Source organism: Neoarius graeffei, chromosome 15, assembly GCF_027579695.1.
Source record: "Neoarius graeffei isolate fNeoGra1 chromosome 15, fNeoGra1.pri, whole genome shotgun sequence".
NCBI classification, from domain to species: domain Eukaryota; kingdom Metazoa; phylum Chordata; class Actinopteri; order Siluriformes; family Ariidae; genus Neoarius; species Neoarius graeffei.
Genome location: NC_083583.1, coordinates 71,417,418 through 71,442,148, shown reverse-complemented (window position 1 = coordinate 71,442,148; position 24,731 = coordinate 71,417,418). Strand labels below are relative to the sequence as shown.

The 24,731-nt window shown below is 42.8% G+C and overlaps 1 protein-coding gene across 2 annotated transcripts in view; it reads left to right on the top strand.

Annotated features, from left to right (window-relative positions):
- The window catches only part of p3h2 (prolyl 3-hydroxylase 2), a 129,176-nt gene extending 117,788 nt beyond the window's left edge, over positions 1–11,388 (top strand). For both annotated transcript variants that reach the window (XM_060941824.1, XM_060941823.1), the window contains exons 12-15: positions 9,743–9,860; positions 10,099–10,174; positions 10,269–10,409; positions 10,985–11,388. In XM_060941824.1, coding sequence (XP_060797807.1) covers positions 9,743–9,860; positions 10,099–10,174; positions 10,269–10,409; positions 10,985–11,068 — 419 coding nt within the window. In that variant the 3' untranslated portion in view covers positions 11,069–11,388. The remainder of the gene's footprint in view (positions 1–9,742; positions 9,861–10,098; positions 10,175–10,268; positions 10,410–10,984) is intronic.
- The last annotated feature ends 13,343 nt before the right edge of the window (positions 11,389–24,731 follow it).

Genomic DNA, 24,731 nt, shown 5'->3' with positions numbered 1-24,731 from the left:
GCTGGCCCAGCAGGAAGATCGCGAGGCGTTCCGGCATCTCCTCGCGTCGGCGGGGTCCACCAGCGCCCCGGCCGCGGGCCCGTCTCCCCTCACCGTGACCAAGATGGGCCCGCAGGACGACCCCGAGGCGTTTCTCACATTGTTCGAGCAGGTCGCCGAAGCCTCGGGGTGGCCGATGGAGCAGCGCGCGGCGCGCCTCCTCCCCCTCCTGACGGGAGAGGCTCAGCTGGCCGCGCTATAACTCCCCGCCGGCTGGCCTACGCGGACCTTCGCCGGGCCGTCCTCCAGCGCGTGGGGCGCACGCTAGAACAACAGCGCCAGCGCTTCCGCGCGCTGGAGGACGGCTCGGCGAAGGTCCGCGTAGGCCAGCCGGCGGGGAGTTATAGTGCGGCCAGCTGCGCCTCTCCCGTCAGGAGGGGGAGGAGGCGCGCCGCGCGCTGCTCCATCGGCCACCCCGAGGCTTCAGCGACCTGCTCGAACAATGTGAGAAACGCCTCGGGGTCGTCCTGCGGGCCCATCTTGGTCACGGTGAGGGGAGACGGGCCCGCGGCCGGGGCGCTGGTGGACCCCGCCGACGCGAGGAGATGCCGGAACGCCTCGCGATCTTCCTGCTGGGCCAGCACCAGGGCTTTGAAGCGCCGCTCTTGCTCCTTTCGGAGCGTGACGAGCGCCTGGTGCTGGCTTTGCTGAGCCGTGGCGAGGGCGTGGACCAGGTCCGCGAACGGGGAGGATTCCATGGGGCTGCGAGGTTGGTGCTCTACCTTGTCCCGGGTTTTGGCACCACTGTAGAGCTCTCTGAAGTGTGGGTGGAGCACAGAGGACGGCAGGACAACGCTTCAGATGCAAATAGGCTTTTTATTGCCAGACTTTTCAGTATAACCGCCAGTTTTAATCTGATAGCGAAACACACACTGTGTTCTTGTCCCGGGATGAGCTCTTCTCTGCTCTCCCTCTGCCTCCTTAAATAGGGCGCGGTGACTGGGAAAACACACAACACAGGTTAATTACCGTCAGGTGTAATGATTCTGCCACTCACCTTCCCTGGCTCCGCCCTCCTGTCACAGACCGGCGCTTGACCACGCCCCCGCTGCCACACACGTTTTAAGTGTTTCTATGTATCAATCATTAATTGTACAAAATGATTTTCATACATTTATGTATTTGTCATATCTTTCTTTGTCACATGAAGTGTTGTCTTGATAACACGTGGCACATAATTTTAGCAAATGGATGACAGAAGATTAATTGAAAGATTTATGCCACAGAGCTGCCTTTAACTAATAATTATCACTTGTTACTGACGATTGTACGTTTACTAAACAATACAATACAAAGCTCAATACTCCCAGCTTATAACATACTGAATATCAAGTTAAAATCAACCGCAATAAAAGGAAAATGATGAAAACTGGAATATCAAGGGGTCTACTGTATCAGAAGGCCCACTGCATTTCGCGAGATCGCAAGCTGTCAAGTTGCTAGAATTCAATCTTTCTAGCTATACTTTCACCCCCTACAGCTATCAGTATTACACATAATCATAGATTAATCACACAGCATTCTAATTCAAGTGAAAATGGTCTTTAAAAATACACATAAGTAGTGATTTAGTCAGAGAAACCAACCAAAACAAGTCTTCAAGTCGCCGGTCTTCATTCTCGTCTTCGTTTCTGTCGTCGTCAGAACTGTCCTCATTTTCTTCTGAAGATGAGCACTCAGGTTCAAATCTGTAAGGCTGGATACCACCAGGACATTCAGCTGTCAAAATCTCTACTTGTGGGCCATTTTCTTCTTCTGTATCGGTAAAATCAAAGCTAATTTCCTCAGCATCGCTCCTATTTTCTGGTGTGTCCGTCATTGCAACTGCACCGAGTGGTTACTGGTATGACGTCACGCAGCTGTTCCATTGACCGAGAGGGGGCGCTGCGAACGCGGAAAATTTCAAGTGATGGGCATGATCAAATAAGGACCGATTATAACCGCGGGAAGCTTTTGAAAAATCGACGGTCAATTTATTTCGAATCTCGAAAGCATTCTGGTGCAGAATAATGCGACTTTTATCGCCACTGCGTGACGCCTTTAAATAAAACGAAGTTATGTTTAAATGTTAGTTTGTCTACCCGTGCTCTCATTAAAATGATAGTTTAGCAGATATTCGAGCAGTGATGTTCCTAAGCTTCCTAAGCTTGCTGGGGAAGAATACAATAAATCGACATTTGTTTCATTTTAAAAACAAGAAAACAACTAGCCTAAATGAGCGCTATTGTACAGGCAGGGAAATGACACAAACAACCCAATGCATCTCTTTTTTTAATAGCAAAAATGATGTGTCTTCTGCAGAGAAGGGAAACATTAATACATCTCACTGTGCTAGTGGTTAGAAAAGTCCTAGCGCGGTCAGGAGCGCGATGGGGGGAACAGCCTTGCACAGTGGCTACAATGTATACATGAGCAGCCTATGCACTGAACATCAAGACTGCCGCAACGTCAGCTCAGATTGAAAGTGACGGCAGTGAAGACTATGTATACTGTATGTAAGAAAACTCTGCCACAACTTGCCAATAATTTCAATTGTGTTTCATTATGTTTTATTATTGTTATTATTAGGCTATTATTGTTATTGGTAATGGTAACGGTAAACATCCGTCAAAATGACCGACGGCCTTCAGATTTTTCCGTCATAGCTAAAAAAAATCCATCAATGACGGACAATTGTCGGTTAACGCGACCTACTGTATGTCTGGATGGCAGCATATGTTGCTTCAAAATCTATGTGTACCTTTCAGCATTAATTTTGCCTTCACATATGTTCAAATTACCCATGCCTTGAGCACGAACACACCCCTATACCATCACAGATGCTGGCATTTGAACTTTGTGCGGGTAACAACCTGGATGGTCCTTTTCCTTTTTAGCCTGGAGAACACATCCATGATTTCCAAAAGCAATTCGAAATGTGGTCTTGCACACTTTTCCACTTTGCATCAGTCCAACTCAGATGAGCTCGGGCCCAGAGAATTTGGGGTTGTTTCTAGATGTTGTTGATTTATGGCTCTGTCTTTGCATTGTAGATAGAGTGACGGTGTTTACCGACAGTGGCTTCAGAAAGTGTTCCTGAGCTCATGTCGTAATGTTCTTTATACTATCATGTCGGTTTTTAATGAAGTGCCGCCTGAGGGATCAAAGGTCACAGGCATTCAGTGTTGGTTTTCGGCCTTGCTCCTTCTATGCAGAGATTTCTCTGGATTCTCTGAATCTTATTATGATGATGATGATAATTTCAATTTATATAGCACCTTTTTCGGGTGGCACAGTGGTGTAGTGGTTAGCACTGTCGCCTCACAGCAAGAAGGTCCTGGGTTCGATCCCAGCGGCTGGCGAGGGCCTTTCTGTGTGGAGTTTGCATGCTCTCCCTGTATCCACGTGGGTTTCCTCCGGGTGCTCCGGTTTCCCCCACAGTCCAAAGGCATGCAGGTGTTAGGCTAATCGGTGGCTCTAAATTGACCGTGGATGTGAGTGTGAATGGTTGTCTGTGTCTACGTGTTAGCCCTGCGATGATCTGGCGACTTGTCCAGGGTGTACCCCGCCTCTTGCCCATAGTCAGCTGGGATAGGCTCCAGCTTGCCTGTGACCCTGTAGGACAGGATAAGCGGCTACAGATAATGGATGGATAGCACCTTTTTCACACCCAAGGTCACTTGAAAATTTGGGGGGGAAGAGTCCACCAAAAGAGGGTCAGAATGCGATTCCAGTGGCGCAGCCACCACAGTCCCACCAGGCGCATGAAGATGAATCCCACACCACCCGCACAGCCGCCGCGACATCGCCAGGCAACATCACCCGGAACACCGTGCCATGGATCCACAAAGCAAGCACAGAAGCATCGCCACACAGAGCAACAGTATGTCCCAAACTACCTGCACAGCCAACGCAATGCCACCCAGCAACATTGCTCAGAACACTGCACTAAGCACAAAAGCACCGCTGGACAACCCAGATGTTAAAAGAGCAACGAGCTCACTGCAGTCCACAGCGAGGAGCACAGGCAAACCAAGGCCTGAAGGATGCCAAAACTGGGTCTGGAGCCACACCACAACCGGCAGAAAAAAACACCCAAACAGAAAACAAACATCAAACTACACAAACACAAAAAAGAAGAAAACCAAATGGGGGGGGATGAAAAGCTTCGGTGAGAAGCGGCATCCAAAACATACACGGTGTACTCTCAACCGGAAACAGAAAGAGAAATTATGGATTGTTGTTGGTGAAATCTTTAAATTCCTTGCAATTGTATGTTGAGAAATGTTGTTCTTAAACTGTTAGACTATTTGCCTATGCAGTTTTTCACAAAGTGCTGAACCTCATCCCATCCTTGCTTGTGAATGACTGAGCCTTTCCAATGAGTAATTAACCTGTTTATCTGTAGAATGTTCCAAACAGATGTGTGTTATAGCATTCCACAACTTTCCTAGTCTGTTGTTGCCCTGTCCCAACTTTTTTGGAATGTGTCGCAGGAATCAAATTCAGAATGAGGGTGGGTGGGGGTGTGGGGTTGGGTTTTTATTTTTTGGTCAATACACAAAGTTTAGGGGCGGCACGGTGGTGTAGTGGTTAGCGCTGTCGCCTCACAGCAAGAAGGTCCGGGTTTGAGCCCCATGGCCGACGAGGGCCTTTCTGTGCGGAGTTTGCATGTTCTCCCTGTGTCTGTGTGGGTTTCCTCCGGGTGCTCCGGTTTCCCCCACAGTCCAAAGACATGCAGGTTAGATTAACTGGTGACTCTAAATTGACCGTAGGTGTGAATGTGAGCGTGAATGGGTGTCTGTGTCAGCCCTGTGATGACCTGGCGACTTGTCCAGGGTGTACCCCGCCTTTCACCCGTAGTCAGCTGGGATAGGCTCCAGCTTGCCTGCGACACTGTAGAACAGGATAAAGTGGCTAGAGATAATGAGATGAGACACAAAGTTTATCAGTTTGAACATTTAAATATCTGGTCTTTGTATTTTGTTCAATTGAATATAGATCGGATTTGCAGATGCCAACTTGATTTCAAATATCAATTTGAAATATCAACAGACATCGTCACACAGCAGCTTTACAGACAGATATAAATTTTAAACATATAAATTAATAAACTTAAAGGTCATTGCATTCTGTTAACATTTTACACAGCGTCACAACTTTTTTGGAATTAGGGTTGTAATGGAATGCTTATTTTTAAAAAAAAAAAAGTCTGCTGAGGGGAGAGCACTGCTGCAGGCATTTGATGTGCAACTTTGCTGATAAAAACTAGTCTGTAGCCTTGCTACTCACTTTTATAATCTTGATAATGAAGTAAGGCCTGGACATTGTTTGAAATTGGTGGGGTTCTAATCCTTGGCTATTCTCATGCTGCAATCCATTGTACTGGAACTTGGAAAAACCCAAACACATGGAAAAGTGCAATTCCCATTTGGGGTCTTGGGCAACATCCATCTTGCCAGAGTTCTCTGACACACCTAATGTCATTAACAAAAGTCAGTTAGAAACAGTTTCCTTTGTTGAAAAAAAAACCCCATGATTCTACATAATGTGTCTGATCATTTTTATGGGTAAAGCTGAACATAAGTTTCCTTATACGTTGTTTCCCTTCAATTGCACAGAAATAATTAATATACAGTGGTGCTTGAAAGTTTGCGAACCCTTTAGAGTGTTCTATATTTCTGCATAAATAAGATGTAAAACATCATCAGATTTTCACACTAGTCCTAAAAGTAGATAAAGAGAACCCAGTTAAACAAATGAGACAAAAATATTATACTTGGTCATTTATTTCTTGAGCAAAATGATCCAATATCTGTGAGTGGCAAAAGTATGTGAACCTTTGTTTTCAGTATTTGGTGTGACCCCCTTGTGCAGTAATAACTGCAGCTAAATGTTTTCGGTAACTGTTGATCAGTCCTGCGCACCGGCTTGGAGGAATTTTAGCCCATTCCTCCATACAGAACAGCTTCAATTCTGGGATGTTGGTGGGTTTCCTCACGTGAACTGCTCGATTAGATTAGATTAGATAGAACTTTATTGATCCCTTTGGGAGGGTTCTCTCAGGGAAATTAAAATCCCAGTAGCATCATTACAGGATAAACAGAGAATAGAAATAGAGAAAAAAACTTATAGATAAATTAAATTGGGTATTTGCATATACAAATATAAAAAAGAATAAGATATGGGGAAGGGGGGGGGGAAGGGCCAACAGAAGAGGTATTGCACATTATATTGCACGTTGTCCAGTATTGTTTATTGTCAGGCTAGGCTACTGCTCCTTCCCATCCTCTGTCCTTCTGCCCCCCCCCCCCCCCCCCCCCCCAGAGAGGAGTTGTACAGTCTGATGGCTTGAGGGACAAAGGAGTTTAAGTCTGTTAGTCCTGCACTTGGGAAGGGGCATTCTGTCACTGAACAGGCTCCTCTGGTTGCTGATGACAGTGTGCAGAGGGTGACTGGCATTGTCCATGATGTTCAGTATTTTGTCCATAGTCCTATTCTCTGCAACCATCACCAGAGAGTCCAGCTTCATGCCGACCACAGAGCCAGCCCGCCTGATCAGTTTGTCCAGCCTGGATGTGTCCTTCTTGGATGTGCTGCCCCCCCCCAGCACACCATGGTGTAAAACAGGACACTGGCGACCACGGACTGATAGAACATCCACAGGAGTTTCCTGCAGATGTTAAAGGACCGCAGCCTCCTCAGGAAATAGGTACAGCCTGCTCTGTCCCTTCCTGTACAGGTGGTTGGTGTTGCAAGTCCAGTCAAGCTTGCTGTCTAGCCACAGCCCGAGGTACTTGTAGAAATCCACAGCCTCCACCTCGACTACTTCGATCAGAACTGGTCGTGACCTCCCAAAGTCAATGACCAGCTTCTTGGTCTTCGAGGTGTTGAGCTGCAGATGGTTCCTGCTGCACCAAGCAGCAAAGTCCCTCACCAGGCTCCTATACTCCTCCTCTCAGTCATCCCTGATACACCCCATGATGGCTGTGTCATCTGTGAACTTCTGAATGTGACACAGCTCCTAGTTGTAGCAGAAGTCCGCGGTGTACAGGGTGAAGAGAAGAGGGGCCAGCACCATGCCCTGGGGTGCTCCGGTGCTGCTAATCACAGTATCAGATGCGATGTCCTTCAGCCTGATGTACTGCGGCCTGTCGGTGAGGTAGCTGGAGATCCAGGTGACCAGGCAGGGGTCAACTTGCATCCTATTCAATTTGTCCTGAAGCATAAGGGGCTGGATGGTGTTGAAGGCATTCAAGAAGTCCAAGAAGAGGATCCTCACTATGCCATTTCCCTTATCCAGATGCGAGTGGGCTCGGTGTAGCAGGTAGAGGATGGCGTCTTCCACACCAACACCTGCCCGGTACGCAAACTGCAGACAGTCCTGGGCATGTTGCACCTGGGGTCTGAGGAGGCTGAGGAAGAGCCGCTTCAACGTCTTCATCAGATGTGAAGTGAGTGCCACCAGTCGGAAGTCATTCAGCTCGCTGGGCCGGTTCTTCTTGGGAACTGGAATGATGCATGATGTCTTCCAGAGGGTGGGCACTCTCCCCAGCTGCAGGCTGAGGTTGAAAATGCATTGGAGTGGTTCACCCAGTTCAGCAGCGCAGGTCTTCAGTAGTCGGGACACACCTTGTCTGGGCCTGCTGCTTTCCTGGGGTGAAGCTTCCTTAGTTGACCTCTGACCTGGTCTGCAGTAATGCATGGAGGAGTCTGTGTTGAGGTGGGGGCTGCTGCAATGACTGGGGGGAGGTGTGTTGAGGGAAGAAGGAGAGATGGCTGCAGGGAGGGGGGGGGACGTGGGCTGGTTGAACCGGTTGAAGAACTTATTCAACTCGTTCGCCCTCTCCACTGTCCCCTCAATGACTCTGGTCTTTGTGTTGTGGCCTGTGATGGTTTTAGACCTCCCTCATGCTGCTGTTCTTCAGCTTCTGCTCCACCTTTCTCCTGTAGCTGTCCTTAGCTTCCCTCATGCAGCGTTTCACCTCCTGCTGTGCTGCTTTCATCACCTCCCTGTTCCTGAAGGCGGCCTTCTTCCTGTTGAGGACAGCTTTGACTTCCTGTGTTACCCATGGTTTGTTATTAGGGTAACACCGTACAGTCTTAGCAGGGGAAGCCACGTCTGCACAGAAGTTGAGGTAATCTGTCAGACAGTGTGTCAGCTTCAGGTCCTTCCACAACAGTTCAATTGGATTAAGGTCAGGACTTGGCCATTCCAAAACATTAACTTTATTCTTCTTTAACCATTCTTTGGTAGAACGACTTGTGCGCTTAGGGTCGTTGTCTTGCTGCATGACCCACCTTCTCTTGAGATTCAGTTCATGGACAGATGTCCTGACATTTTCCTTTAGAATTCCCTGGTATAATTCAGAATTCATTGTTCCATCAATGATGGCAAACCGTCCTGGTCCAAATGCAGCAAAACAGGCCCAAACCATGATACTACCACCACCATGTTTCACAGATCCTTTCTCCAAACATAATGCTTCTCATTTAAACCAAAAAGTTCTATTTTGTTCTCATCCACCTTCACAACTTTTTTCCAATAGCCTTCTAGCTTGTCCATGTGATCTTTAGCAAACTGCAGACGAGCAGCAATGTTCTTTTTGGAGAGCAGTGCCTTTCTCCTTGCAACCCTGCCATGCACACCATTGTTGCTCAGTGTTCTCCTGATGGTGGACTCATGAACATTAACATTAGCCAATGTGAGAGAGGCCTTCAGTTGCTTAGAAGTTACCCTGGGGTCCTTTGTGACCTCGCCGACTATTACATGCCTTGCTCTTGGAGTGATCTTTGGTGGTCGACCACTCCTGGGGAGGGTAACAATGGTCTTGAATTTCCTCCATTTGTACACAATCTGTCTGACTCTGGATTGGTGGAGTCCAAACTCTTTAGAGATTGTTTTGTAACTTTTTCCAGCTTGATGAGCATCAACAACGCTTTTTCTGAGGCCCTCAGAAATCTCCTTTGTTCGTGCCATGATACACTTCCACAAACGTGTTGTGAAGATCAGACTTTGATAGATCCCTGTTCTTTAAATAAAACAAGGTGCCCACACACATCTGATTTGTCATCCCATTGATTGAAAACACCTGACTAATTTCACCTTCAATTTAACTGCTAATCCTAGAGGTTCACATACTTTTGCCACTCACAGATATGTAATATTGGATAATTTTCCTCAATAAATAAACGACCAAGTATAATATTTTTGTCTCATTTGTTAAACTTGGTTGTCTTTATCTACTTTTAGGACTTGTGTGAAAATCTGATGTTTTAGGTCCTATTTATGCAGAAATATAGAAAATTCTAAAGGGTTTACAAACTTTCAAGCACCACTGTAGATCATCTTTATCTGTTTATCAATTTCAGAGCCTAGCCATACAAGTATGGCCTCGCTCTGGGCATCCGTGTTTTTCTGAGCACTGGAATGTATTTAGATCGGAACTTGGAAAAATCAACTTGGAATTTTCAGAGTTCTGAGTACAATGGATTGCAGCATCTTTCGGTGAACTTTCTGACTCGATGTTCTGGGGGTGTGGCTCTGTATACATGGGTGGGAACAGGAGGTGGGTTCAAGGAGTAAAATAAATATAAATTATAGTATTGCTGAACTTCACAACTTTGACTAATCTTAAGTATGATATTTAAGCTCATTTTATTAGAACACTGACTATTACCTAAGGCTTAACTGTCTAAACATTTTTTTCCCCTCCCATACTAGATCAGCAGGAGCACAGGAATGACCTTAGCCACCCAATCCATGCTGATAACTGTCTTCTAGACCCTGAAGCCAATGAATGCTGGAAAGAGCCTCCTGCTTACACATACAGAGACTATAGGTTGGAACTGATTTGACATTTGGATGGTATTGCTTCATTACTATCAAATGTAATATCTAGTAAGAGCTAGTCAAAGCAACAGGAATACTCTGCTCTTAAACATGTTTTATCACTAATCTGCGGAGTTTCATAACTTCTCAAGATCTTTTAAATTTTTTTTACTACTTTAAGACGTTCAAAATGTCTGAATTATTTTCATTTTTTAATTATATAAAGAAATTGTCTTTGTTTCTTGTAGTGCCCTTCTTTACCTCAATGGGGATTTTGAAGGTGGTGATTTCATATTTACTAAAATGGATGCCAAAACCATCACGGTATGAAAGTTCTGAAACCTTTAGTTGGTTTACATTAGGTAAGGGTTTTTTGTTTTTTTTTCCCCCCTATCTGTAATAATAATTTCTGTTTCAGGCTTCAGTGAAGCCAAGGTGTGGACGGATGGTGGGTTTCTCCTCAGGTGGTGAGAACCCACATGGTGTGCGTGCAGTCACAAGAGGGCAGCGCTGTGCTGTGGCACTCTGGTTCACCCTGGATCCCCTCTATAGAGAGCTAGTGAGTATTACAGCACATGCAAAAGCTAATGGGTTATGAAAATGTTAAGTGTTTTTGAAAAGGGCTGATGCCTTACAAGCACTTTTTCAGCACTTATTTCAGATCTAAAACAAGCCGAATCACAAATAACCAAAAAAAAAAAAGGCCTTGTCAGTTATTGTCTGTACAGAATCGAGCATGCTCTTCCAACATTCGTCTGGGTTTTCTCTGGGTTTTCCTCTTTCCTTCCACTGTCCAAAAACCAGTGGTGGACAGTAACAAAGTACGTTATTTGCTTTTCAGGTATCTGTATTGTATTAAAATATTTCAATTTTTGCAGTTTTTGTACTTGTACTCTAAGTTTCAAAGCAAAATTGTATTTCTTTCTCCCTTTCATTATTACATTCTGCATCATGTCAATCACTGTTCATTACTCGGAAGTAGGAGAAACCTGGATTGATTCCCTTTCAGAGTGAAGCAAACCAATCATAGTGCAGCACAGATAATGTGGTTACTAAAGACAAATGAGTGCATGCTACATAAAATAACTTGATAAACTTCCTTGAGTAATGTTTTCAAAATCGTATTTTCTTTAGGAGAGGCTTCAAGCTGATGAAGTGGTTCAAGCTCTCGAAAACCAGCACCAGTGGGATCACATCAACCAGAAAGACGAGTTATAGTCCAAGATCCAATGACAGCAAGTCTGAGATTCAGAGAAACATTCATTTCGAACAGTTACTATTTATTTTGTCTTATGTGATCAGAATTCTTTTATTTTTGTACTGTTTATTGATGTCTTCTTGTTCTGTGATTCAGATGGAGTTTTTATGCATATCAGGTTACATTTTGGTCATATCTTTCAATATCACCTTTAAAATGCTGGTGCATCCTGGATAATGCAGAGATACTGTACAAGATAATATACAATGTAGATACAGTGTTGCTTGAAACTTTGTGAACCCTTTCTATATTTCTGCATAAATATGAACTAAAATATCATCAGATTTTCACACAAGTCCTAAAAGTAGATAAAGAGAGCCCAGTTAAACAAATGAGACAAAAATATTATACTCTGTCATTTATTTATTGAGGAAAATGAACCAATATTACATATCTGTGAGTGGCAAAAGTATGTGAACTTCTAGGATTGGCAGTTAATTTGAAGGTGAAATTAGAGTCAGGTGTTTTCAATCAATGGGATGACAATCAGGTGTGAGTGGGCACCCTGTTTTATTTAAAGAACAGGGATCTATCAAAGTCTGATCTTCACAACACATGTTTGTGGAAGTGTATCATAGCACGAATAAAGGAGATTTCTGAGGACCTCAGAAAAAGCGTTGATGCTTATCAGCTGGAAAAGGTTACAAAACAATCTCTAAAGAGTTTGGACTCCACCAATCCACAGTCAGACAGATTGTGTACAAATGGAGGAAATTCAAGACCATTGTTAGGACCCCAGGAGTGGTCGACCAACAAAGATCACTCTAAGAGCAAGGCGTGAAATAGGAAGGTCACAAAGGACCCCAGGGTAACTTCTAAGCAACTGAAGGCCTCTGCCAGATTGGCTAATGTTAATGTTCATGAGTCCACCATCAGGAGAACACTGAACAACAATGGTGTGCATGGCAGGGTTGCAAAGAGAAAGCCACTGATCTCCAAAAAGAACATTGTTGCTCATCTGCAGTTTCCTAGAGATCGCGTGGACAAGCCAGAAGGCTATTGGAAAAATGTTTTGTGGATGGATGAGACCAAAATTGAACTTTTTGGTTTAAAGGAAAAGCACTATGTTTGGAGAAAGGAAAACACTGCATTTCAGCATAAGAACCTTATCCCATCTGTGAAACATGGTGATGGTAGTATCATGGTTTGGGCCTGTTTTGCTGCATCTGGGCCAGGACGGCTTGCCATCATTGATGGAACAATGAATTTTGAATTATACCAGTGAATTCTAAAGGAAAATGTCAGGACATCTGTCCATGAACTGAATCTCAATAAAAGGTGGGTCATGCAGCAAGACAACGACCCTAAACACACAAGTCGTTCTACCAAAGAATGGTTAAAGAAGAATAAAGTTAATGTTTTGGAATGGTCAAGTCAAAGTCCTGACCTTAATCCAATCGAAATGTTGTGGAAGGACATGAAGCGAGCAGTTCTTGCGAGGAAACCCACCAACATCCCAGAGTTGAAGCTGTTCTGTACGGAAGAATGGGCTAAAATTCCTCCAAGCCAGTGTGCAGGACTGATCAACAGTTACCGGAAACGTTTAGTTGCAGTCATTGCTGCAAAAGGGGGTCACACCAGATACTGAAAGCAAAGGTTCAAAACCTGACTATAATTTCACTTTCAAATTAACTGCTAATCCTAGAGGTTCACATACTTTTGCTACTCACAGATATGTAATATTGGATCATTTTCCTCAATAAATAAATGGCCAAGTATAATATTTTTCTCATATTCATTTAACTGGGCTTTCTTTATCTACTTTTAGGACTTGTGTGAAAATATGATGTTTTAGTTCATATTATGCAGAAATATACAACCCCGATTCCAAAAAAGTTGGGACAAAGTACAAATTGTAAATAAAAACGGAATGCAATAATTTACAAATCTCACAAACTGATATTGTATTCACAATAGAACATAGACAACATATCAAATGTCAAAAGTGAGACATTTTGAAATTTCATGCCAAATATTGGTTCATTTGAAATTTCATGACAGCAACACATCTCAAAAAAGTTGGGATGGGGCAATAAGAGGCTGGAAAAGTTAAAGGTACAAAAGGAACAGCTGGAGGACCAAATTGCAACTCATTAGGTCAATTGGCAATAGGTCATTAACATGACTGGGTATAAAAAGAGCATCTTGGAGTGGCAGCGGCTCTCAGAAGTAAAGATGGGAAGAGGATCACCAATCCCCCTAATTCTGCACCGACAAATAGTGGAGCAATATCAGAAAGGAGTTTGACAGTGTAAAATTGCAAAGAGTTTGAACATATCATCATCTACAATCCATAATATCATCAAAAGATTCAGAGAATCTGGAAGGATCTCTGTGCGTAAGGGTCAAGGCCGGAAAACCATACTGGGTGCCCGTGATCTTCGGGCCCTTAGACGGCACTGCATCACATACAGGCATGCTTCTGTATTGGAAATCACAAAATGGGCTCAGGAATATTTCCAGAGAACATTATCTGTGAACACAATTCACCGTGCCATCCGCCATTGCCAGTTAAAACTCTATAGTTCAAAGAAGAAGTCGTATCTAAACATGATCCAGAAGCGCCGACGTCTTCTCTGGGCCAAGGCTCATTTAAAATGGACTGTGGCAAAGTGGAAAACTGTTCTGTAGTCAGACGAATCAAAATTTGAAGTTCTTTATGGAAATCAGGGACGCCGTGTCATTCGGACTAAAGAGGAGAAGGACGACCCAAGTTCTTATCAGTGCTCAGTTCAGAAGCCTGCATCTCTGATGGTATGGGGTTGCATTAGTGCGTGTGGCATGGGCATCTTGCACATCTGGAAAGACACCATCAATGCTGAAAGCTATATCCAGGTTCTAGAGCAACGTACAGTGTGCTCCTATCCAGACGACGTCTCTTTCAGGGAAGACCTTGCATTTTCCAACATGACAATGCCAAACCACATACTGCATCAATTACAGCATCATGGCTGCGTAGAAGAAGGGTCCGGGTACTGAACTGGCCAGCCTGCAGTCCGGATCTTTTACCCATAGAAAACATTTGGCTCATCATAAAACGGAAGATACGACAAAAAAGACCTAAGACAGTTGAGCAACTAGAATTCTACATTAGACAAGAATGGGTTAACATTCCTATCCCTAAACTTGAGCAACTTGTCTCCTCAGTCCCCAGACGTTTACAGACTGTTGTAAAGAGAAAAGGGGATGTCTCACAGTGGTAAACATGGCCTTGTCCCAACTTTTTTGAGATGTGTTGTTGTCATGAAATTTAAAATCACCTAATTTTTCTCTTTAAATGATACATTTTCTCAGTTTAAACATTTGATATGTCATCTATGTTCTATTCTGAATAAAATATGGAATTTTGAAACTTCCACATCATTGCATTCCATTTTTATTTACAATTTGTACTTTGTCCCAACTTTTTTGGAATCGAGGTTGTAGAAAATTCTAAAGGGTTCACAAACTTTCAAGCACCACTGTAAGTTTTTATATTATTAAAGTAGAATTGTTGCGGTACATTCTAAGAGATTTTTTTTTTAAACTAGTATCAGGATTTGCAAATGATTTGTGTTTAGGGCACATGCCTTACAATCACATTATTTGCCCCCCTTTCCAGTCTATTACCACAAATCAGTGGAGCACTGTATTTTCTTTTACAGAATGATATCAAGATAAACTATATGATGATGTGGTTTGTTCCTGTTTCAAGGAATTTTGTCTAAAATGTGGCTTATCATGGCTCGTGGTTCTGGTTTTCCCTCCAGTTGGGTGCCATTTGCACTGTCCTTTAAATATGTCATATGTGTTTAGACTCGCTCATTCACATTATTGATGAGGAGCATGGCCATGCACTGATGTGTGTTGTCACATATTTATACATTAAACTGACACAGGATAATATTTGTAATAATGTATTTTAAATTAAAGATTTAAAATATGTGCCATTTCCATTCGATCTTTCATTTGCAATTTATTTTGGTTAATAGACAATTTACTGTCGTTACTGATTTCTTTACTTAATAAGGGCAACACATAAATCAACCTCCAAATTAAGATGTAAATGTAGTAATTTTAATTTTTTTATCTGCTTTCTCAGGGTAGCTTGGAAAAAGATGATGAAGAATGCATAAAATTACAATCTTTGATGAAAACACTAACTTATATGAGCATCACAATCAATCTCTATAACGAAACATGATGGCACTCTGGTCATTCCAGCAACCATGTTTTCAAACTTCTTGAAGTTCATTCCTATCATGTAAAGCACAAACGAAGCCCTGCAGATTGACACCCCCCCCCCCCCCCCCCAAAAAAAAAGTTATTTCAAGATATTACACATCACCTCTTGAGCTCTAATCAACCTATTTGTGGTTTTAAATGCAAATTAGGTAGGCATTTCTTTCTTAATTTAGTGAAAATTAAGAAGCGCTTTCATTTCTACCAGCAATTTAGAGGCTGGCAAATATGTTTATAGCAATTTCCTCAAAGTAATTTAATAAAAGAACTATTCTATGAGAAGAACTAAGGAAGCACTACATGCCATCGAAGCTTAAGATTGAAACACAGTCTCATTATTTTTTGAATGGCAATTGCATCAAGTTTAAAGTATAGATACAAAAATATTCTTCTATTTTGGTTTATTTAGTTAAGCTCCATGGTAAGTAACATGGTTACAGCATAATTATAGTCCCCTCTGGAAGTATTGGAAAGGCAAGGCCATTTTTTTTTATTATACACTGAAGAAATTTTGGTTATATTTATATCTAAATATATGCTAAAAACAATGAAGAACATGACCTTTTGTTTGAACCCACCCATATTTCAAGTGATCAAAAAAATATTGGAACATATGCCTGACGGATTTCTTGCTGCCCTGGTATGCCCTGTTAGACTGTTTGTTTAAACTTCGAATAGGAATGCAGGCGACAGCTGTAAAGTGGCAGAGAGTTTATGAAAGGCAAGGCTGGCAGAGAAATCCAAATTGTAGCTCAAAGACAGTGTCAATAAACAGGCAATAGTCAGGTAAGACACAAACAGGATATCACAGATGAAAACAGAGAGCATAAACCAAAATACAAAACTGGCTGTCAGTAACCAGAATCAGTGCTAAGGCCTGAGGTGTGTGTGTGTGTGTGTGTGTGTGTGTTTGTTTGTTTAAAAAAAAACAACTTAGACAAGGCATCATGAAGCATTAATTTCACAACATCTTTCCAAATTGACAGTATTTAAATACACAGTGGTGATGAGACTGTGATCATAAACCAGTGTGCGTGATGATTACGACTCTGGAGACTGAGAGAGGTGTGATGTAGTGTGGTGTTCTAGGCCACAGTGGCCATGTTTGAAGGTAGCTGTAAACTGTGGGAAGCAGGTGGAGATGTGACAACTTTCCTACTCTTCTATTTTTCTTTTCATTTATTTTTCTTTAACCTTTACTAAATATATCTTACTTTTTATTGTGATTGTGTTAGGCACTGGTGTTACATTTATTTTTTACTCTTTTTTTATTATGATGTTTGTTTTTTTGAACAACCTCTTATCTTAAATCTTGTCTTAAAAACAACCATCAGTGACCTCACCAACAACCTCCACAGGACAGGGGTGAAAGTATCACAATCCACCATTTGAAGAAAACTTCAAGACTAGAAATACACAGGCCATACACCAAAATGCAAATCACTCATCAGCAGTAAGAATCAGAAGGCCTGATTGTAATTCACAAAATAATTCAGAGATGGCAAATCATGACAAATCCACAAAAGTTCTGGAATCAAGATTAACTTTGAAGAAAGTGATAGAAAGGCCAAAGTGTGGAGAAAGAAAGGATCTGCTCATGATCCAAAACACACTGCCAACACAACAAAGGACTTCATCAGGGGGAAAAATATGAAACGTTTCAGACACTGCCAAGACAATCACCAGACCTTAATCCAATTGAACATGTATTTCACTTCCTGAAGAGGACACCCCCAAAGGAAACAACAACTGAAAGGAGCTATTGTACAAACCAGGAAAAACATCACAAAAAAAGGAATGCAATAGTTTGGTGATGTTAGCAGGTCATCATAATACAGTTATTGCAAACCAAAGATTGTGTTATTTACTTCAAGACTCTGTTCCTATATATTTAATCACCTAAAAATTGGGTGGGTGTTTAACACGTATGCATGAAAATATCAGGAGATAAAAGCTGAAATTGTGCTCGATCATCTCATATTCATCTTTTGATCTCAAGCCCAAATGTCTTAAATATGTAACAAAAATAAATAATTGATGAATTGAAATGGCACAATTGGCCTGGCCATTCCAATACTTTCAGGTACACTGAACCTACAGCCATAACTGACTTAATCTTTTATGATATTTTCATGGTTTTTAGCTAATCCGACCGCAGGCCAGGCCGGATGAGCTTATGCGATCACCCATCGTCGTCTGTCCACAATTTACAAAAATCGCTACTCCTCCTACAGGGATTGATCGGATTTTGATCAAACTCGCATACAGTGTTCCCCTGGTGGGTGTGCGTAAAAGTTGTCAAGATGGTGGCACCACCTGTCATATTTACGATTTTATGTGTCTTGGCCGGTATGAGCTACAGCCTCATTGATTTCATTTGAATTCAAAAGAAACCTAGTTTGAATGTCTTTTTGCCCAACTGCTTGGGAAAGTGTTGGATTAATGCTGAAACAATGAAGCCAAGTCTTCTGCCCTGTACTGTGTTCAGTTGTGTTCATTTGGTTCAGTGGTGCCTGAAAGCACACGTTATAAATCACATGCAGTAGGTCTCATATTCAGCAGTGGGAACTTTGTAGTTTTGCTTCTCATTTAGTCTTCATGTGGTTGACCTGTTTTTGGCAATGCTTCTTGTGTGCCAGGCCAGCTGAAACTGATTCTGTAGTTACTATCTTTTTTCTTAGACTCACCTCTCTTTAATGTCAATTTAATTGTTGTTTAAGTGAATGTGTGAATGGGTCTGTTTTTGTTGTTAAACTGGTACTTGGAAATATGGCCAATTGTGATTTTAGAGGCTCTGCTATCTAAATATAGCCAAGCAGCGCTCAAGAACAGTAAATCCTAATAAGATAAAGAGCAAAGAAAGTGTGAAAACTATATGAATTGTAGCCAACTATGCCACCTGGAGGCTCTCACCCACAGAATTGTGAATTACTATGAGTAAAGGGACATATTTTAATATTGAAGTCAGTGACATGATTTCCCATATAAATAATCAGATTTTTATGGCATAAAAAAGCTTGATGTGTTTCTAGAATAAAATAATATGTTTGCCAAGGAATCACTTCAACCATATAAAAGATTAAACAGGGTCACACTCTCAAGGAGCATGGCAACCACCATTGTTAAAGAGCAGAACAAAAAGAAAAAAAAAGTTGAACAGCAGCACAAGGGCTTACCCTGGAGAGACAGGTTATTCGGGAGAGGTGTTTAACCCCAAATCACATACACCTGTGCATACACACACAGCAACCAGTAATCATCATCATCACAGATACTCATGTAGACTGCAAACAGCCTCACCAGCAGAGACGCCGAGCTGCACTCTGAGGCTAGCTAGCTAAATAAATGAATAAGTGTGTGTGTGTATCACCCTATCCTCCTGTCATCCTTATCAGCTCTAGGGATCTGTGGACAGCCCTAGATTGGTTCAAGTCCTACCTCTCCAGGCGCTCCTTCCAGGTTACCTGGTCTGGTGGTATTGTATCAGCACCACACCCACTTACCACTGGCGTACCTCAAGATTCAGACTTTGGTTCATTTCTCTTCTCCCTCTATACCCAGTCTCTTGGCCCAATTATCTCTGCTCATGGTCTATCCTTCCACTGCTATGCTGATGACACCCAACTGTTTCTCTCTTTTCCTCCTTCTGACACACAGATCTCTGCTCGCATCTCTGCTTGCCTGTATGACATCCAGAGCTGGATGGACAACCATCACCTGAAGCTGAACCCAGGCAAGACAGAGGTAATCTTCATCCCTGCTCCATCCTTTCCACCCCTGGACATCGTCATCTCCCTGGGGGATATCTCTAGGTCACCTTCACACATTGTGAAGAACCTAGGGGTAGTATTCGATGACAAACTCTCCTTCTCAGCGAACATCGCTGCAGTGACCCGGATGTGTAGATTCCTTCTCTATAACGTCTGAAGGCACTGTCCTTTTTTTACCACCTACTCTATTCAGCTCCTGGGCCAAGTACTGATCCTGTCCTGCTTGGACTACTGCAACTCTCTCCTTGCTGGCCTTCCAGCTTCTGCTATCAGACCCCTACAGCTCATCCAGAACACTGCAGCTCGCCTAGTCTACAACCTACCTCATTCTTCCTATGTTACCTCTCTGCTTGCCGACCTGCACTGGCTACCTATCACAGCTCATATCAAATTTAAGACATCAGTGCTAGCTTATCAGGTTCTCAAGAGGTTAGGGCCAGCATAACTCCAGAGTCTGAGCCACCCCTACATGCCAGCCAGATCCCTACACTCCGATACTACTGGTCACCTGGCCCCTCCTCCTCTCCACTCCTCCCCAGCCTGCTCAAGACCTGCTGTCTGTCCTGGTTCCCCGTTGGTGGAATGACCTTCCCATTGAGGTCAGAACTGCTGACTCCCTGACCACCTTCAAGTGCAGACTGAAGACTCACCTCTTCAGGCTGCACCTCTCCCCTTCTTCCCTGCCCACTGTGTAACTGCATTTCAGTCTAGACCAACCCAGGCTGTGTATGGTCTACTGTGTACTGGGTTAGCCGTTTGAGTTCTCTATTTAGTTATACTTTCTATGGCTGTTCGTTTCCTTGGCTGTTTGAGTATTGATACTTCAGTAGAATATAACATGAAGCATTGTTGTCACTTGTTCAGTTGGTGCTAGAACTAGAAGTTCAGCACTTTGTGTACCTGACTTTTGCACTCTTTGTATATTGCTTTGCTGCAGGCCAGGCTGGATGAGCTTATGCAATCACACATTCGCCATCATTGACCGTACACAATTTAACACCCCCCCCCCCCCAAAAAAAAAAACTTAGTTTATCCAGAGGAAGTGTTATTAGTGTAATTTAATAAAAAAGTAATGACCTACTGGCTCTGAACACCTCTACTGAATTGATCACAGAAGACACAGACTTTGTTTATACCCTGATATTACTTTTCACCACTAGGTGTCAGTATTTAGTGAGAGACCTACCCAGGCTGTAGTTCGTAGATAAACTTGTAGATAAGTATACTGTAAATTAGGTTGGCTTGCTGTCACAAACAAACTTTCGGATTCATCCTTATGTCTCCTTCATGTACTGACTCATTATATGCAATTAAATTTCTAGGTTGATGAATAACTATTTAATTGATAGATTACATGGTGCACTGCAAGAAATCCACTGAGTGTTTTTATTTTCTTGTTTTTTGGCTGTGCCAATTTAATATAAAAACACAGTAATCAGCAATCCAGTGAGAGAAACTCAATATTCATCAACTTATTAAATAAAGACTTGAACAATAGCAACAAATATAAATGTGAACAATGGCAAAACCTCTAAACATACAAAGAAGTCAAATGGCAGAGAATAAATCTCTCAACCTCAGTTATTTAGTATCTCAATGTTCAACAGTCTCAAATGAGCTAGATAACTGCTGTACATACTCCACATACAGTTTTAAAGTCACTTATGGGCTTTGTTGTGCAACAAAGGGGAACATTTTTTTAACACAATAATGAATTTTACATCAACAAATTGGTCACACCATGCTGCCTGCAAATGGATGCATCAAAAACAGAAAAGTGTATTCTCTCTGGCTACATCATGGCTTGAAGATGGCTCTGGCTCTAAAGTATCCATAACCTTAACCATAAGGTACATAATTCAGTCTGTCATATAATCGTACAAACACAGTGTGTTGTGATAACTGTGTGTATATATCAGGGCTTTGAACCTGTTCAAGGAACGAAAACCGGGAACTTTTTCTGTTTCACATGGAACAGAAACGAAACCAGAAACTTTATTATTTTTTATGTTCCGGAACAGAAACGCTTATTAAAAATAATGGTAACCGCTTAATACCGGTTTTTATTTCGTTCCTCAAAGTTTCCGTAGCCTACAAATAAAAAAGCCATTCTTCTCCTGCGCAAGTTTCTATGACCCGCTGGGGTTCACTTCCTGTGTGACGTTCGCTGACTGAATGGAGAGAACGGGAAGGTGGACTACTATCACGTCTCCATGTGATAATAAGTGAATTAGGCAGCTGGGCCATAGAAGGTTCACGCTGCATGTTGCACGCTACACGCTACACATTCACGTGAAGAACCGGACCCTGGGCCATTAAACTTCATGCTTGGATGTTCACGTGTTGCGTCTGTTCTACTTTGACCGCAATATGGACTCTTCGGATGACGACGATTGCCTCATTCTGCTTTTACTGAGACAGAGGAAGAGAAAAAGGAACAGAATTTGGAGCCGAGAACACTTCCTTCTGAGAGAAACCCGTGGTGAATTTCACCGAACATTCTATAATCTGCTTGACAATCCCGATGAAGAACTATTTTTCAATTATACCATTCAATTATATTTTTTCTGAAGTTTTCCCCTGAAAGCATAGAGTTATCTCCCTAGACCCGTTCTGATTGGCTGGCGCGGCGGTGACCGCATGCATTGACTGGAATTTCCATCTTCACGCCTAGAAAAAAGTGTGCATGTTCATTTCACGCTTCACGCGTGAAGTGTGCAGCGTGCAACGTGAATGCCGTTCTATGGCCCAGAGCAAGTCATGCTACGTTTGTCCACTTTTCTTTACACGCGTGTAGCGTGTAGTGTGCAGCGTGCAGCGTGAACCTTCTATGGCCCAGCTGCCTTACTGAGTGTCTGAGTAAGGAAGAGCCTGAACGTTGCAACCTCCCTATTGGCTGTTTGTAAAAATGTATCAGTTGTTGCCCTTCCCATGGGAATCATCGCGGACTCGAGAGACGAGACCTGACGAGTTAGTTCGTTGGTAGCAGAACAAAATGTCTGGACACAAATCGGGTTTTCAGAAAAGGAAAGAAAATAAACGGAGGGTCAAAAATACAAAAAAGGAGGCAGAAAATGCAAAACGAGTTTTAAGGTAGGACAAATGGTTACTTTTCTGAGGCAGCCCGCCGTGGCTGCAGGCTTTCAGTTGTGTCATTGAATGGTTACTTTTCTGAGGCAGCCCGCCGTGGCTGCCTGCAGGCTTATTTATTATAGCCCATTTAGTTAAAATAGTTGATATAAAATGTTTATAGTTATGTGATGGTTGTCCTGATTTAGACTGTTTTTTTTGGGGGGGGGGGGGGGGGGGGTTGCGCGATGTTGCACCCGGGTCCAGATTAGGGCAGAACCGGCCCTGGCTACATTTCAGGTGTAGTTTGTTTTATGAATGTATGTACTTGCATAGATGTGTACTTGGTCTTCCAATATGGCGCCTAACAAAATCTCGCGGCGCGGTGACGTCATGCGGTAGCCCTCTATAGGGCCTGACTAGCCTTTGGTAACACACTAAACGAATTATCTATCATTTTTGGCACTTTTTCTGTTTGTGTAGATGGGAAGACATACTGAGAATCCAAATCGCCAACATTTGAAATAATAATTGTTTTGAATTATTTCTTGTCTTATTTAATGAAGGTTGTAATAGAATTAGCCTACATTTGGCTTAAGCTGGATGAGACAGAGACATAATTTTATAGCCATTTGTTAAACAGCTGACAGGGAACGTAATTAACCGTTCCGGGAACGAAATTTTTTTGTTCTAACCGGTTCGGGAACGTCTATTTAATGGTGGAACCCCAAACCGGAAACGTTAAAATTCCGTTTCTGTTCGGAACGAACCAATAGGAAATAAAATCTGGTTCAAAGCCCTGGTATATATTATTAATATTTGGATGGAATGAGCTGCATGCTTGGTTAGTAACATTAGTTGATCATAAAGGGAAACAAATATCTTGAAAGGGTGATCTTAAAAGTGGTAATGGCATTATCCCCTTTACATCTACAAAATACTGCTCACCTTCTGTTTCATCTAGTAGGGGGGTTGAGGGAGGGTTTCCTAATCCTGAGGCTGCATCTGTGCATGTTGAGGGCAGACCTCATGAGTGAACAAGCTAGTTATTAGCATGCATCTTAACCTAGCTGGTGCACGAGCTGTCTAGTGGACCTACAAATTCACTGAGCTCACATGAACTGTTCACTTCAGGTCCTTCCACAGCATTTCAATTGGATTAAGGTCAGGACTTTGACTTAGCCATTCCAAAACATTAACTTTAACTTTATTCTTCTTTAACCATTCTTTGGTAGAACAACTTGTGTGCTTAGGGTCATTGTCTTGCTGCATGACCCACCTTCTCTTGAGATTCAGTTCATGGACAGATGTCCTGACATTTTCCTTTAGAATTCGCTGGTATAATTCAGAATTCATTGTTGCATCAATGATGGCAAGCCATCTTGGCCCAGATGCAACAAAACAGGCCCAAACCATGATACTACCACCACCATGTTTCACAGATGGGATAAGGTTCTTATGCTTTTCCTTTCTCCAAGCATAACGCTTCTCATTTAAACCAAAAAGTTCTATTTTGGTCTCATCCGTCCACAAAACATTTTTTCAATAGTCTTCTGGCTTGTCCACGTGATCTTTAGCAAACTGCAGATGAGCAGTAATGTTCTTTTTAGAGAGCAGTGGCTTTCTCCTTGCAACCCTGCCATGCACACCATTGTTGTTCAGTGTTCTCCTGATGGTGGACTCATGAACATTAACTAATCTGAGAGAGGCCTTCAGTTGCTTAGAAGTTACCATGAGGTCCTTTGTGACCTCGCCGATTATTACATGCCTTGCTCTTGGAGTGATCTTTGGTGGTCGACCACTCCTGGGGAGGGTAACAATGGTCTTGAATTTCCTCCATTTGTACACAGTCTGTCAGACTGTGGATTGGTGGAGTCCAAACTCTTTAGAGACCGTTTTGTAACCTTTTCCAGCTGATGAGCATCAACAATGCTTTTCCTGAGGCCACCGAAGGAAGGTCTCATCTCATCATCTCTAGCCGCTTTATCCTGTTCTACAGGGTCACAGGCAAGCTGGAGCCTATTCCAGCTGACTACGGGCAAAAGGCGGGGTACACCCTGGACAAGTCGCCAGGCCATCACAGGGCTGACACATAGACACAGACAACCATTCACACTCACACCTACGGTCAATTTAAAGTCTCCAGTTAGCCTAACCTGCATGTCTTTGGACTGTGGGGGAAACCAGAGTACCCGGAAGAAACCCACGCGGACATGGGGAGAACATGCAAACTCTGCACAGAAAGGCCCTCGCCGGCCACGGGGCTCGAACCCGGACCTTCTTGCTGTGAGGCGACAGCACTAACCACTACACCACCGTGCCGCCCCTGAAGGAAGGTCAGTGAATAAATGTATAGGCTGCCTTTCTTCAAAAAAAACCCCAAAAAACTGTGTGACTAATTGTCAGTCCTTTTTCTTTTTCTCAGCTTTCTGCTGCCTCTCTTTACTTTTCTGGTAACCCAACTTCTTCATGATAGTCTCAATCTACTGATTGTTCACCATCAATTCTGCTTGTACCATGCACAGCAAACGTTAGTGTTGGATTGGAAAGCAACAAACCTAAC